Source organism: Morone saxatilis, unplaced genomic scaffold (genome assembly GCF_004916995.1).
Source record: "Morone saxatilis isolate NCDOM2014 unplaced genomic scaffold, NCSU_SB_2.0 Contig1, whole genome shotgun sequence".
NCBI lineage: Eukaryota > Metazoa > Chordata > Actinopteri > Moronidae > Morone > Morone saxatilis.
Window position 1 is genome coordinate 10,026,062 of NW_023339651.1, and position 15,916 is coordinate 10,041,977.

Here is a 15,916-nt window from a genome sequence, read left to right on the forward strand (position 1 = left end):
CCCCCCCCCCCCCCCCCCGAAAAAAAAAGAAAAAAGCCAAAACATCATATACATTGTCTGGTTCTGGCAACATGCCTTTAATGCATCCAAAGCCAATACATGTCGCAGGGTGATTCATATCTGGATGCACGGATAAACAATCGGTTCTGCTGTATTTAAAAATCACCTAATGCTGTTGTAAATTTGTTGTAAAGCCCACACTGTCAGCAATGGCATGGAGACAGTGGAGAAGTCGGCAGCTCTATCAAACTTTGACACAAAGCTCAACACAGTAACCCTCCTCTTTACCTTTGTGCTTCTCCATTCCCTCGCTGTTTCACCCTCTTCTTGTCCCTCGTTTTGCTCCTCTCATAAAAATCAAACAATCCCAAAAAGTTTTGCCGACAAGTTTTCTGAGTGATGGGACAGCCAACAACTTCTTCTGCGGAATGCAGCCCGGCGCTCCAGTTATCAACAATACACTGACTGACTGTGTAACTGACTGACTGACTGACTGACTGACTGCGCTCGACAGTTTCTTTTGACGGAACAACAGCGCTCTCTCCTCTTCTTCCAAGTCTGCTGTGCCGCACCTCCTCCCTCCAGTGCGCATCATCCAGACTGCAGCTCGGTTGTGAAACTGGGGATGGGAGGAGGGCGTCCAGGTGTCATTCAGAGGGTGACTCCCACGGGTCTCCCCAAAAACTGATGCACAGTTTCACCTTTTTTAGCTCTTAGAGAGAAGTTGATGTCAGGATAGAGGGGTTTTTTTAACCATCAAATCCGCATTACACTGTATAACCACAAAACTACAACAAACTGCAGCCTCAGTGGTGACACTTAAAATGAACACACATTTCTCTGTTTTGGCGTCTGTTGTTTAACAATAGGTATTGGTTTGGAAATGTATTAATAATAAGATACTTAATGGGTAAGGAGTGTCAGAAATATAAGTTCATCCACAACTAATATCAAACAGAAACATAGGACAAAACCCTGACATGGGACAGTAGGGTATCAGTATCATTACGCATGTGCACGTAGTAGCTTTTCTGAAACATACTGACTATGTACTGTACTGTATTTTAACAGCAGTCGTTTTTCTCTCTCGCAAAGTGTTCTGCCCCAAACAGCCGCGCACCTCCGTGGGAGAACGGTGACCGGGTGGAGGTATGAGAGGAATGTGAGGCAGGCAGAGCAACACCACACACTCCAGAAGATGATTAAAACACGTGACCCGCATCCCAGTGTTTTGTATAAAGTCTCCACTTTTATTGCAACCTGCAGGACGCACAACAGCAATGCAACGCTGCAGCTCAGACAATCAGTTATGTGGTGTAGAAGCAATACCAATACCACTGGTCACACAGCAGCCACGCCCCAAGATAAATAGCAGCAATATAATGTGTCAGGTTGTAGTCCTGTGATGTCATCTGATGCTGGTTAATGATACGCTTTCTATAGGCTGACTGCAGCAGACAAAGAGGGTGGGTGAGGGGCACTGACAGCACCTTCTATTCAGGCCTCCTGGTGCACCTTTTGCACAAAGACACAGTTGATCTGATCTACAGTTAAGGTTAGAGGCAGTGTTTGGGGAGTGGCCATGCTGCCAGTTACTTCACACTGGGAGAAGTTGAACTACAGCAAAGCTACACTAGGGAGAAATGTAGTTTGGTTAAATGAAGCTACTTGGAAAAAAGTAGTTCAAACTGCTGTTCACTCACACAAATGTGATAGGAAATTGTAACAAAACACAATACAAAACAGTCACATGCCAGCAAGAATGCTACTCAGTGTTTTAGTTGATCGCAAAAAAAAAATGTTTTACAGGTCATACATAAACCAAAAAAACTAAATACCCCACTCTTCATGGGAAAGTGCAATGAATGTCAGCTTTTTTATACAAGGTCCCTCAGGTTAGGCTAGATAGTCAGGTAACTTCTAAAAAAGCATGTGAACATTTCTTAATAAATAGCAATAATCAATACTTATGACTAATATATTCAAGTTTAGTTTTACACATTCAGATGCAAAACATGAAAAACTATAGCCAAATATTTTCCACAGGTGAGCTAACAATCCAACTTAGAGAAATGTTGTTGTTTCAGTAGTTATTCAACTATTTGAATCACTATGCAAATATGACTGTAGTGGACCTATCAGCAATCTACTGTAGTATAAACTACTAGTTTAATTACATAGTTAGTACATAGTACTACTCCCCAACACTGATGAGAAGTTGCACACAACAGAAAAAAGACTTCAACCTCAGAGGATTCCAGGAAAAATGCATTCCTTATCTGAACTTGTGCTTGAACTTTCTTTCTTTTAGCTATACTCGCAGCAGGAAACATTACATATCCCTTGGAGAGACATGTCAGTTCCAAGTGTCCCTCTTTAATCTTTTGTTCAGGGTTTCATTGGTCACATCCATGTCTGGGTGTCAGCAATTTTTACATTAAAACTGCATCAATTTCTAGTCATGAAACACATCTTACAAACATCCATCCTCTGTTTTTTATTGCCAGGCCAAGTCAGTGGTCAAGGGGCACCCTGAAGAAGGCGCCAGTCATCGGGGACAAGGTCAAGACAGGCAGTCACACTCACAATCAGAGACCTCAATCCACCTGACTTGTAGGCCTTTGAACTGTGGAGGGAGGATTTGTTAGTGTAAACCTATTAGTGTAAGAGCAGGTTTAAATCCATCTCTGCATATTTTCCAATAATAACATTTTAAATGGTCTACTTTAAAACCTGCCAAAACATTGAAATGTAATATAAGACTGTGTACACTGATGGATATAATGAGCCATACCATGTAGCCTTCATACCTTTGCGCTTTAAGTGTAATCCTAATAATAATACTGAGTGCTTCAAAATTATAGGACCACCTACAGTGTCAGAAACCTAATAGCAATAATGACAAGACAAATGATACAGTGCATACAAAAGAGAACAAGACTGACAGTCACTGTAATTCAGAACCAGAGGCAAACTAGATGAAAGAGACAGAAACCCCTCAGCTGAAGTCCAATGCAACCCTGTGGCTTTTAATACATTTTTAAAAAGCTAGTAATTAGAATATATTTTAAATTCTCTGTTAAGTCCTTATAGCTTTATTGTGTTTGGTAGACTGACCGTTTGAATCAATGCACTTGTCTATTAGGATAATTTACAGTCAAAACACTGTAGGATAGGATAAGAGCAATTATAGAGAACCGTTCAGCAGGGATTTTGTTGAAAGTGCTCAAAGTTTGTAACTGTGTGTGTGTGTGTTTGTGTATGAGTGTGTTTGCTGGAACAGTAATTTATTGCTTGAACAGTGAAGGGTTTCATATTAAAATTGAGTTATTCTGTAGTTGCCAGTGTATTAAGTTGTTTCTACATCATTTGTGGCCATCAACCCTTCACATTTTCTCAAACAACTCAAATAGGTCATGTTAAGCAAGGACAAAGCACAAGTGTTTCCAACTAAAGCTAAAAATCGTCAAGGTCTGTTTTCAGGATGGCAAGCTGAATCAAAATGTTGGCAGAGCTAGTTTTCATTCTGACGAAACTTCCTGCTTTTGTGTCTTCATTTATTGGGACTTCAATGTTTGTGTCATACCCACTTTGTTTGCCTTCCCTGTGGTTTCAGCAAAGAAGAGTAACATTTATTTTTCTGAATAAATAAATACAATGTTACAGTATGCAGGACTGCGTATGTAACTATTGTACCAAGGTTGAGGTTAACTGTGTTTAGTTAATCTCATATCAAAAAGTGAATGTGAAAGACAGTGAGGCAATTTGGATTTTTCAACAATACCAAATCTTAATTTTCCACTTAGTTCCTTTTTCCAGAGCTTTCAACAACATCTACGGTCTTCATCAGTTGATGGAGCTGTCATCACCTAAGTGTCCTCCGAATAAAGCTAGAAAGTGGACCTTGAATTGAGCTTTGTGTATGTGTGTGTGTGCGTGTGTGTCTGTGTCAAACTACTGTTTCCAAGACCAATAATGAACTCCGTCATTCAATATTTTGTTTTTGTTGTTATGCACGAATACAAAAGAAACTTTGCGCTTGAACAAATCTTTTCACCTTCCTATTAGGGCAACAGCAATGTACTGTAATAATTCAATTCTTAGCCTTGAACCTGTCTATTAGTCTAAATCTCTTTATGGACTTTCAGGGCTTAGTTGAAAGTCAGCTGGTGATATCACTGTTTTTTTTCCCACTCTCTATCATATGTAGCCTTGGGTCTATGTTGAAAGTGTGAATGTGAGTCAGGCATGATGGCTCAGCATGAATTGAAAACAAGGGTGGTCTGGCCTTTCTCTCCTCCACTCTTCCTTTGTGTGACAGCAAAAGAACTGTCTTCTTAATCCAGCAGGGGAATTCCTGTTGTGCAGCAGACCTTTGGATGCCCTTGGCTGTAGGGGTGGTTCAAGGTCTTGAACATTCACATTTGGATGATTTAGGGTCATCATGCTTGTCGATGTATGTGAGGCATTTGTATGTAGGTGTGGAACAAGGGTGCAAACAGTTCCTGAGTGGGTGAGACAGAACTTGATCTTCACAAGATTACATTTTTGAGTCAAAGGTGCAACTGGGGACTGGGCTTCTGCCCTCTTTTCTGCTGCTGATTGGACCACAAGAACATTCCTCAGTTGTGAATTTGAGGACAAAGGTCACTGACTCAACTTCAAATTAGCAGTGGACCCTCTTTGAGTCAGGGGACTCGCCCATGTACATACAGACACATAATGCGCCGCCAATCCCCCCTGAAAAGAGACCCCCCATTTATTTAGGTATTTTCATCCAATCTAGCTTAAACCATGGGCCTCTTCTTACTGTTGCGTCTGGGAATTTCCAAAGAAAGTTGAATCCACTGACTCTGCTGTACCTCTCTGTTGTTTTAAGAACATTTAGACCAAAAATGCAGAGGGCACCGGCTTCAACACACTACGCCTCGTAGAGATGGTGCTTGTCTCCCTGCACCACGGAGGTGTGTGCACCTGACTAAACGCCGAGAGGCTCTCCCGTGGCTTAAGTAGAAGAGTGTTAAGTCATAGCGCGATAATATTGTTTTTAGTTCATGCGATCAGGTTCACAGTAACCCCTGTGGAAAATAAACTGTGGGTATTCAGATTTCAAAGTGATGACTCATGTGAAGGCTGAGAAAATGTTGAGGCGGTGTATTTTGTGCCTGCCAGGTAGGTTTATTTTGGGGAACACTGCATGGAAAATAATTACAAATTCACAATATAGGTAGCAATATACAGTACCATGCCCAAAATACTTTTTTTTTTTTTTGCCACTAATACTGTGTTAAAATAACGTTGTCTTTATTACATTGATAGACTCTCTATCAAACAGGATGTTTACTGCACAGTTCCAATGAATTCTGTACAGTAAAGTCATACAATCAACAATAAAGTCTCTCTAATATGTAACAATACGTAACATCACAGCATCAAGACTTTAATTCAAGTCTTCAGGTGACACCTTTTGGAGCTGATCCATTTGCATTGACTGAGTGAGCCTGCAATGTAAGTTTTGAAATACTTATTATATCCGGGAAAGATTTCCAGCTGTGAAACAGAACAAGTCTCTGTATCGTAGTCACCATGGCTGACATGACAACATGTGACACAGTGTGTCACAGTGCCCCAGTAGTTCTATTATTCGTTATTATTATGTCTGCAATGCAACTCCAGGATTTATTTTTAGATTGTTATACAAAGAGACTTTAAATTTACAAGAGGAGCTGAGTTGTACAGTTTGCATGAGTGGCATAATGTATGTAAATTCAATTTTGTGTGAACTGTTTCTTTAAATCAACATGTTTTTTTTTCTTCTTTCTCTTTTCCTTACATTTCATCCTGTTGGTTCTTAACATAACTGTGCTGCCATTTTGGCATGGTCTCTCTCAGGAGACTTATATCTCAGTAGACCATCCGGTAAAGATGAGATAAACAGATGGGGAAAAAACAACCTCTAGTATAAATATTGTTATTAGATAGGCATTCATGACAAGATTTGGTGTCACAGTGGAATATTAATTTGGCATAACCTTTGCCCAAATAAGATAAACAGTGGTTACGGTCATAGGTCTTTTGCTGACAATGTGATAGTGTTTGCTGACACTGTCACATTGTCACACTGTCATAGCTTACTGGGACACTTATAGAACAGAGCCATCGTTAATGTTATTGGTATGACAGGTCAAAATGTCTGCTGTGAAAAAGGCCTATTGTTAATTATTTCTTACTAGTACTTTTCAGTTTATTCAGATACAAAGATTGCAATAGTTTTAGGCTCACTGAGCCAGTAGTTTCATATTGGTACGGACTATAAAAATTTGACAGTGAAAACTAAAACTACTGGTCAGTTACTCCTGCTCTATTCCTGTAGTCAGCTGCAGTTTTTGCATATGTGTGGTGAAGTCTGTACCCCACCGATCCATGCCTTTGTGTCGCTGTGCAACATTGCCACCTACAGGTGTATGTAGAAGTGTGGACAGCTCTAGATAAATGAATATGTTAAACATGCACCAGCCAAACAGTGATAAATAAAGTGGAATTATTGCATTAATTATGTTTTTTTGGTTATATTGTCTAAAAACATTATCTCGAATATATAATGCAAAAGATAAATTAATTTATTATTAGGTTTTAATTAAAATTAAATGTTATTCTGTAAGGACTGTCACTCCTTAAGACCCTATTTAATTTGCCAGCACAGTATAAAAGGCTACAGACAACATGGCAACCTGCACATCACATTGTTACTTTTTGGGGGTGTGGCTGGGAATTATTTCAGAACTTTAGAACAAACTAACCCAGCTAAAGACGATCTGTACAGACACGAACAGAAACACATTGCTCTTAGCCTTGCCGCATTGTACTGCTGCATATTCCAAAGTCCTGATCTGTCAGGACTTTGGAGTATGCAGTAGTACTAGAGTCCCCTGCTTGGCAACTGGCACCTCCCTGACAAGCCTCATCTGAAACAAAGATAAGTGCTCTCTCAGAGACGTATTGCATCTAATGTTAGGGTAGAGTCAAAATAGAGCCTGCTCAAACACATGAATGAAAAGAGACTTTTATTAAAAAGTGCCTGTCACTCTTTAACCTTGTCACTGATTTCCCCCCAACTGTTACTGTCAGTTATTGACATTTTCTGGGATGTGCCAGGACCTCAAGTGAGAACAGGATTTTCAATTGACCCAGCAGCACATGTACTTGTCATACACCATCACTGACTATTTTGTGACAATTTTGTTGACAGCTTTTACCGTTGTCACTGTCACCTCCATGGTTACAGTGTCCAATTATATGCCATTAAGAGCCAATTAATGTAAGATAAATACAAACTTTAACAAATAACAGCAGGTTATTTCACTAAATATAACTTGATAATATTTTAGCTTTGTTTAACATAAATATTGCAGATTTGCATGGGCTGATCTAGAGAATTATTGATGGTATGGCAAGAGGGTGGCATGGAGACTTTAAGGGGGGAGGGGGGATAAAAAATATATCTATTTTGTGATTTGATCACAAACAATCATATATATCAATATTTGTTTGGAAAAGACCCCAAAGGAAGATACTTCAACTCAAAAACATGAGATCACTGTGGCACATAATAAAGCATTTAAGATATATGCAAAGGTGGTATTAGAATCAATACGTTTCATTCACACACCTAAGACATCTTTCCATATGTCTTTTTTCATTGAACTTAAAAAATGTGGCCATAACAGATCATTAAATTAATTTAAATTTTGTAATATGTTATTTACATTTTTTTTTATTGTTTAATATGTTGAATATTTGCAACATAATTCCCACTGCTACTTTTTTTAAAATAAATTGTTAAAAGTATTGTTTAATAACATTTAATCCGGAGTACGTTTTAACAATAGAGGCTACTGCAACATTTGAATTTTGTATCAGTTTTGTTTATTTTCACAGATTAAAATCAAACAAATCATGTGGCCTAAAATGAACAATGGAAATGATTGTGCATGAGAGGAAAAAAAAGTTTCATCGATTACTTGTACCTAAAGAAATAAACAACAAATTCACACTGAGCTCAAAGCCTTTCTAAAATATTCTCTGCATCACTTTCAGGATGAGGTTTAACCAAATAGTAACAACAGTTTATTAAGTTAGTAAAAACGTATCTTATTGTTTGTGTATTTTATATCCCAAGGTCCAACAACAGTGACAACAGATGTGGCTCCATTATCTTATGAGTATTATTTTGTGACCAACTCCAACTTTTAAATGCCGCATAGGGCAGCTCGGTACGTTTCTGACACTGTACCTTTAAATAGAAACCGCTTGCAGTGCGCATGCGCATCCTGTGTTTAGTTTTCCTCCAACCTGAGGAACTGTCTAGTGTCGCTGCGCTAGCAAATCCATCGCTGCCACTTCTTGTGTCATGTTTTGAGAGCAACAGCGGTGTTTTTTCCCCCCTCATCTCACTGGAATACAACGAGACAACACCGCTCAAGGCTGCCGGCGAAGTCTACGTCTGAAGGAGCTTAAATTGCCGTGGGAAAAGACCAGTTAGCAGTTCAAAGTATTCGCTCAATGCCCCCCCGGTCGGCGAGAATAGCCTTTCCAGTTCCCACATCACCGCACATCCATGTTGACTGCGGCAGCCTTCGCACTCGGTCCTGGGCTACAAACACCACAAACCTCTTTGTTCTTCTGCGGACAAGATCCGGCTAAACTGTCGCTGCTTGTGGAAGGACCGCTGTGTGTTACAAAGTCAGTCTGAAGGATTGTTTACGCGTTAAAATGGCTGCTGGAATAGCATTTGGAAGAGAGTGGTCTTGAATCAATGCAGTAACGTTACATTACCCAGCAGAGGCCAAACTGCAAAATAAAGCTACACAGGCTAACACATGATTTATTAGCCAGTTACAGTATTGAACGAGTTAGCTGCTTTTAATAGCTTTAATCGATGCTCGGCTTTTTCGGTAGGTTCTTCCAACAAGAGGCAGGGTGAAGGGAATTCATCCCACTCCGGATCTATGCATGCGGTTAAACAAGCAGCGTTTTTAAAAAGCTAACTAACATTGCATTTTCTTTAGCCATTTTGTTCCAAAGCTTTGCGACCAGGCTTAGCCCAAGCCTCAATTTGAGTATGCATAACACTCAACGAATATGCAGGACTTCTTTGTTATAATAGAAACAGCCTGAGTAGCCGAGGCTCTCTCCCAAAGCAGACCCAAAGGCCCCGGTGTTATCCTCGCCTTGGTCGACCTGGGGGAAGAAAAAATGGATCCTGGGGGGAAATGTAAGACCAAACTCTTTCTTTTTGGACCCAAACCAGCCACCCACTGCGATCTGCGGGGTATCAACAGATACTTGGTGGTGTACGTTTTGTTTTACTTTGTGCTGTTCACTCACGCCTCCCCGGCAAAACCGTGTGACAAGAATTGTCTCTCTGGAAAATGTGTGAATGGATCCTGCATCTGTGACCGAGGGTGGGTTGGAGACCAGTGCCAACACTGCCAAGGGAGGTTCAAGTAAGTGGCTGTGCTCTTGCATCTGTCTTACATCTGTGCGACCAACATCAGATTGTCACGTTTGACAGTTTTCCAGATGGTCTTGAGTAAAGTAGATTGATCCAGTAGAGATCATTGGCACTAAGCAAACACACCTGTGTGCACCCAGCTTTTGGGGTTATGGGTTGCAGCTGTAATGAGAAAACTGGTTTTAAATGACAAAATCTCCCTGTAAACACTTTGATTTGTGCTCAGTAGAGAGGCTGCCTGGACAGACCTGTTGAGTTAAGTTATAAGAAGATGCACTCCTTTTTTTTGCTGTAATAGTTATTATTTTTATCAATGTATCTAATGATAACTCCCTTGATTCATCATTCATTATTGGGTTTGACTAACAGTCCACAGAAGACAAAGAAAAGCAGAAAATCTTCACAATTAACAATTAAGAAACTGGGAAAAAAAAAAGAATGAGCAGACTCAACATTGGTCGTTTGACTAATGGTTTATTCAAGTAATTGTTTTTCTCTCGTTGTCTGTAGCTTCCCCTCAGGGAGTGCTTCGTAATTTATCTGCACTCACTGGATATTGGGACAGTGAGACGAGCAAATGAATGAGTGCCATTACCTTGTACAATCCAATCTGCACATGTGAGCGTGGACCGCATGACCGAGACACTAACATGCACTGCTATGTTCACTTACAGCCTGATGCGTTTGCATTGATTTCAAGTAAAATAAATAAATGCCTTTAGCTTTTACCAGAGAAAGGAGCCTACAGTGGCAATGGGGAAACATCTGCAACGAATTGATTTTGCACATGCCTCGCAGCCTATGTGGCGATGCAATAAATGTCTATAGCTCCTAAATTGGAAGAATATGCCTGTTAATAAGCACAGGAAAAGCCCCCCAACAGGTGCAATGAGTTATGGATTGTGTGAAATAGGCAGTAGTTAGGAAAAGGTAAAGAAACAATGGCGAGTGACCAAAGAATGAATGTCAAACTGCCACATGATAATAATAATGTTCATCTTTTAAGAGGAGCACCTGACGGATTGTCAGTACAACCGAGGTGCACTCTGGTACAGAAGTGCTTTGATCACAGTCATTACTATTAGTCTCGATGTGTCTGTGGTTTTTGTGTGGGTTGTCATCAGGCACGTCGTCAGGGAATAACCTCTCATCGCCTCGAGACAAACGACTGAAATGTGAGTTAGCGTCCTTGGCGTGTTTAGGGACAGACTCTTGCAAGGGCTAGTGTTTCCCTGGAAAGTCTAAAGTGCAACATGAATCATGGTTGGATGTCTACGCGGCCCTAACTCATGCTGCTGGGTGTTTTTATACGATAAGCGTTCACCTCGATCAATCAGCAAAACCCAAATCTAACAGTTTGTCAATCAATCTGTAGATGCACCTCAAGCCTGTCTGTTATAATACGTGCTTTCGTCATGTTAGTAGTAAACAAAGAATGGTTGGGAAAATGTTTTGAGGCAAATGTCAAGATCAAATCTTGTCATATGCATACCATAGCATCTTTATGAGATTCTAACCCATCTTTAGTCCATTATTCTGTATGAACTAAAAGTGATCTTGTATCGTGTTATACATCTAAAACAACTTTCAGGGGCATAAAAGGAAATGCAGTTCAGTTCCTGTGTTGCTCAGACCACCCATGAGAGCTCAGTGTGTATTTGTTTCTGTGTAAAAGTGAGGCCTGAACGTTACCAAACGGACAGATTCTCATTTTGTGTAAAGTATTTGTCTCAACTTTGACATCCAGATGAGTTTTTATCAAAGTACAATCTGTTGCAAGCCAGAAGACACATCACTGTGTCAAGAAAACATTTTGAGTTAATCTGTCTCCTCATCATTTTAAATTCAGTCAGTGTGATCGCACGTTTTTGTGGGTGGGATCCGTACGACTCTAATTTCTCGTGATGTGGGACAGTGATGAATGTCTGTTTAAAAGCCATCTATCATTGTGACGCACTGCTGCGGTCTTCTTCTGTGAAAAAATACTTTGCTGGAAATAGTTTCCAGTATCAGACTTGAGACATGAGCAGAAAGGAGCAAAGGAACCTTTTTTAAGAGGCAGCTGATTAAATCTTTTCCTGTGCAGGGCCTGACCTTGGATTTTTTGGCTTTTTGTGTCGAATCTTGGGAAGGGAGTTCAGTGTGTGACACTTAAAGCTGGATTCATTGATAGTATGGCCGCACAATTAATCCAAATGTTATCAAAGTCACACCATGGCTGAGTGCAACATCCAAACTGCAAAAGCTGCAATTAAGGTTAAATGTGTGAGAAAACGTGTTTGTTTGGTACATGTGTCGTCATCATCATGATTTTAATAGTTGTTTTATTTACAGTGAAAATGAAAATGTATTTTTAACCATATCGTGCAACCCTAATTTATAGAAGAGTTTGAACCAGGACAAGGGAGATCTGTTCATTAAAACATGACACCTCCGTTTCTGCCAAGAAAGAGCTTTGTTTAAAAAGGAGCACTGAGTGTTTCATGAAGAAGATGCAGTTGTCATTTTTTGAACTTTTATACTAACAAACATTTTATGATACTTTTATAAATAAGATTCCTCACTTGCCAGTTGTTTCCAGTAACAGCGATGCTGGTTTGGGCCTACACAATGCAGTTAGAACCTAGAAATTGTATGGATTTTTAAATCTTTTTGATCACCAGATGAACAATCTGGCCACTGACTGGGTGTCATGCGGCCGTAGGGCTGTTTCAGGAACATATATACCAGGAAAAATGCGGGAGAAAGTTGAAAGATTGTCATGTCTCAAGACTGACTGTGAGGAAGGAGGATTTTAATAAGTGACTTATTAGACTTTGGGCTAACTACTTACTCCCTATTTTTCTGACATTAGCTTCCTGTTAAAAAGCTGTGCTCACTTTATGACATGCTATACTGGAAAGAATAAACAGCCTGTTACTTTACTTTGTATTTGATGTCTCAGGGAAAGGTCCTCTGTCTTTTAGGCAACAAATTATATGATAACGTGTGGTCAAATATGCTCTTGTTTCCTCAACTTTAACTTGAAATAATACTTTCCCAGAAACAAAAAGAAGAAATTTAAGATATTTAATTGTATAAATTCTCCATGACGTTACATATTGCTGTGCTCACTGTGCCGACTTCTGTGATCTTTCAGGTTGACAGAGCCTTCAGGATACCTCACCGATGGTCCAATCAACTACAAGTACAAAACAAAGTGCACCTGGCTTATTGAGGGCTAGTAAGTAACTTTTATAAATTAGCATGTCCTACTGATGCTGAACACGCGTGGCCTAATTTAATTATGCAGCGCAAACAGATTAATGCAATCAAATGAAATCAGGCCGGCATCTGTGTTGAAGGAAGTGTTGCTTACTCACTGTGGAGTAAAGCGTGGTCTAGCATTTTGAGGGTGCAGAATGTTTTCAGATGGGGGTTTGACTGCTACGTTTTAATCAGCAATCATTTAGAGAGAGGAAGCATCCCTGTACCTGTTGATGCTTTTAACTGCCATGGCAACCGCAGTCACTGAGAGGACAGAGCTGTTTGGAAACACTATTTCCAGAATGGGAAGAGAGGGCAGCCTGTCGACACTATTTGTCTCTTTCACAATAAAGCGGTATACTTCAATGTACATTTTTTTGTGACACCTTGCTTACAGTTACACTTAAATAATAATTCTAATTATACCACTGCGATTAGAAAATGAAGCCTGCGTGTCTGAATCCTGCACTGACTTGACAACAAAAATGTGTTTGTTCATCCATGAATTCCAAACCCTGTTTTTTATTGTTTCTTCTGCAGTCCAAATGCGGTTCTTCGGTTAAGATTTAACCACTTTGCCACAGAATGTAGTTGGGACCATATGTACGTCTATGATGGGGACTCGATATATGCTCCTCTGGTTGCTGTGTTCAGGTGAGAAGCTCCAAAGTGAGAGAGTGGGTTTTTTTTAATCAGAGCTCAGTCCACAATGTTGTCACATGACCTACTATATTGATGTCTTATAGTGCACCCCACATCATAAGTATATAACGGTGGTGACACAAATCCATGGGCAGTATCTTTTATAACTTAAATAAGCATCTTTATCAGAGCAGATAGGAGTTTTTATATGTATTGATTAGAAGACAGCAAATAGGTATTGGTTGATGTTTTGTTTAGTCTACTCTTCACTGAATGTGTCTAGTTGTTGTAGTTTAGAAGAGGGTTAAGGGTTTGTTACTGTAAGTTGGTGTTGGGTATGAGGTGTGATAAATGGATGCCAGTGAATTTTCTGCACTTCTCTACAGTGGTCTGATCGTGCCAGAGATACGAGGAAACGAGACGGTTCCTGAGGTTGAGACAACTTCAGGCTATGCACTACTACACTTTTTCAGCGATGCTGCCTATAACTTGACAGGATTTGAAATATTTTACTCGTAAGTATCCAGGCTCTAGATTTGTAGAAGCAAAACATGATATAAAACCTTAAATTGTTCATATTTTTAGTATTGGGCTCCTCAGCATTGAGGTATTTTAAATATATAATAGGCAGAGGTATTTCTCTGTTTTTTAATTGATGTGTCTAATTTAATATGAACTACAGTGTACTGGTTTTTCAGGTCCATTTATTACTCCTAGCTGTTGATGGATGGTAACATGTCTTTGCATCTCATATTTCAGCAACTTGCTGAACTGTAACCCACAGCAACGATCAGCGTCAATGATTAGTGACCTGCTCTATAGTTTCTCATCTATTAACAATCTTTTATCTGCCTCACCTTTGCCAAACACTATATGATGCTCATTAATCTTCCTCAGTCTCCAAGTAAAGCTCTCTGAGTGGCCTAAATAGCGTACAGTGTTGGCTAAATGAAAACACCTTTCTATCCAGGATCAACTCTTGTCCCAATAACTGCTCTGGCCATGGGAAGTGCACCCCCGGTAACTCAGTCGCCAGCAGAGTGTACTGTGAATGTGACAAGTACTGGAAAGGCGAGGCCTGTGACATCCCTTACTGCAGGAACAACTGCGGCAGCCCCGACCACGGCTACTGCGACCTCACCGGGGAGAAGTTGTGCGTCTGCAATGACAGCTGGCAAGGTAAGAATAAGCTCTCTCCAAACCCAGCAAACATTCACATCCAAAAGAATGGCTTTAACTATAGAAAGCAAGTAGGAATACAGCATTGGCACCTAATAATAAAGACATAGTGACGTATATTTTCATTCCACCACATTCCAAACACTAAGTAATGAGTCATGCATCACTTTTGCAACCACAGGTTGTAAAATGCCGCCGCCCCTCCCATGTCTGCTGCAGCAATTATGTAGGAAGATGTAATGAAGGATGTGTCAGCAGACGAATGTGAACAGCTGTGTTTTGTTATCGTAATGCTGATCAGTAACGCGTTGATAAGCCCTATGACAGTGCATTATTATATGTCTCCAGCTGGAGGGGACCAAGTGCTTTCACGTGATGAAACTTGACAGAATCATTAGCAGAGGCATGCGCCTTTTCAGCACAACTCTCACTCACACAGTTTAACGTATTCACACCTCCCTGCCTGTCATGTTCGTTTAAGGAGTGGACATGCTTTTGTCTCGTTTTGAGAGCGACATGTTTGGTCTTCAAAGTTTCACTAAGTAGGTATGAAAATATGATGCTGCTGAAAAATTCTGTCTTAAAAAAGGTTCAGCATCAAATAAATGTAGTTTCATTATAATATCTTGTATATGTTGTTTATTTTCCATTTGAGTTTTTTTTACACCTTTTTTATTGGGATTTTTTTAGGAACATACAACACTTATAACAGTGAGAAATACAATTGCCTTTTATAATGTGCCATAGAGGAATAAAAAACATCTGTTTTCATAAAGAAGTGAGCATTAGGCATTCATCCTCCTGGCCCGGAACAGTAACAAACAGGCACAGTAAGAAAACAACAACGTACCACTTAAAAGCAACTGTACATAAACATAAACAGTCCTTTCTTTGTCATCCTGTCTTGTAGGCCCGGACTGCTCTCTAACTGTACCTTCAACGGAGTCCTTCTGGGTCCTGCCGAGTGTCAAGCCCTTTGGCACATCACTCGCCAGAGCATCCCATAGGGCTGTTGTGCAGGAAAAGGTCATGTGGGTTGTGGGTGGATACACCTTTAACTACAGTTCCTTCCAGATGATTCTCAAGTAAGTCATGGCGTAGCGTGTCTCAAAGTATTGATTTTTTTTTTTCTACAAGCTAAATTTCTGCTCACAGTGTACTGCTGAATGAAAAACATCATTGTGCATTTATCCTTACAATAATAGGTATGTTGTTAGTTTAAGTCCAGTGTACAGTGAAGATCAACTAAACTTGCCCTGCCTGCCAAATGTATCATCTTTTTTACGCTTCATTAAAAGCCCCTGTCTCAGATTAACTACTGACAAAGATTAACTT

The 15,916-nt window shown here is 40.0% G+C and overlaps 2 protein-coding genes across 2 annotated transcripts in view; one reads left to right on the plus strand and one right to left on the minus strand.

The window, feature by feature from the left end:
- afap1l2 (actin filament associated protein 1-like 2) overlaps window positions 1-556 on the minus strand; it is a 36,180-nt gene extending 35,624 nt beyond the window's left edge. The window contains exon 1 of the mRNA XM_035661729.1: window positions 289-556. Within this exon, the coding sequence (XP_035517622.1) occupies window positions 289-304 (16 nt within the window). The 5' untranslated portion in view covers window positions 305-556. The remainder of the gene's footprint in view (window positions 1-288) is intronic.
- Window positions 557-8,357: 7,801 nt separating this feature from the next.
- The window catches only part of atrnl1b (attractin-like 1b), a 62,663-nt gene continuing 55,104 nt past the window's right edge, over window positions 8,358-15,916 (plus strand). Inside the window, exons 1-6 of the mRNA XM_035663519.1 lie at window positions 8,358-9,506; window positions 12,654-12,737; window positions 13,301-13,414; window positions 13,789-13,917; window positions 14,373-14,581; window positions 15,492-15,666. Of these exons, the coding sequence (XP_035519412.1) occupies window positions 9,256-9,506; window positions 12,654-12,737; window positions 13,301-13,414; window positions 13,789-13,917; window positions 14,373-14,581; window positions 15,492-15,666 (962 nt within the window). The 5' untranslated portion in view covers window positions 8,358-9,255. The remainder of the gene's footprint in view (window positions 9,507-12,653; window positions 12,738-13,300; window positions 13,415-13,788; window positions 13,918-14,372; window positions 14,582-15,491; window positions 15,667-15,916) is intronic.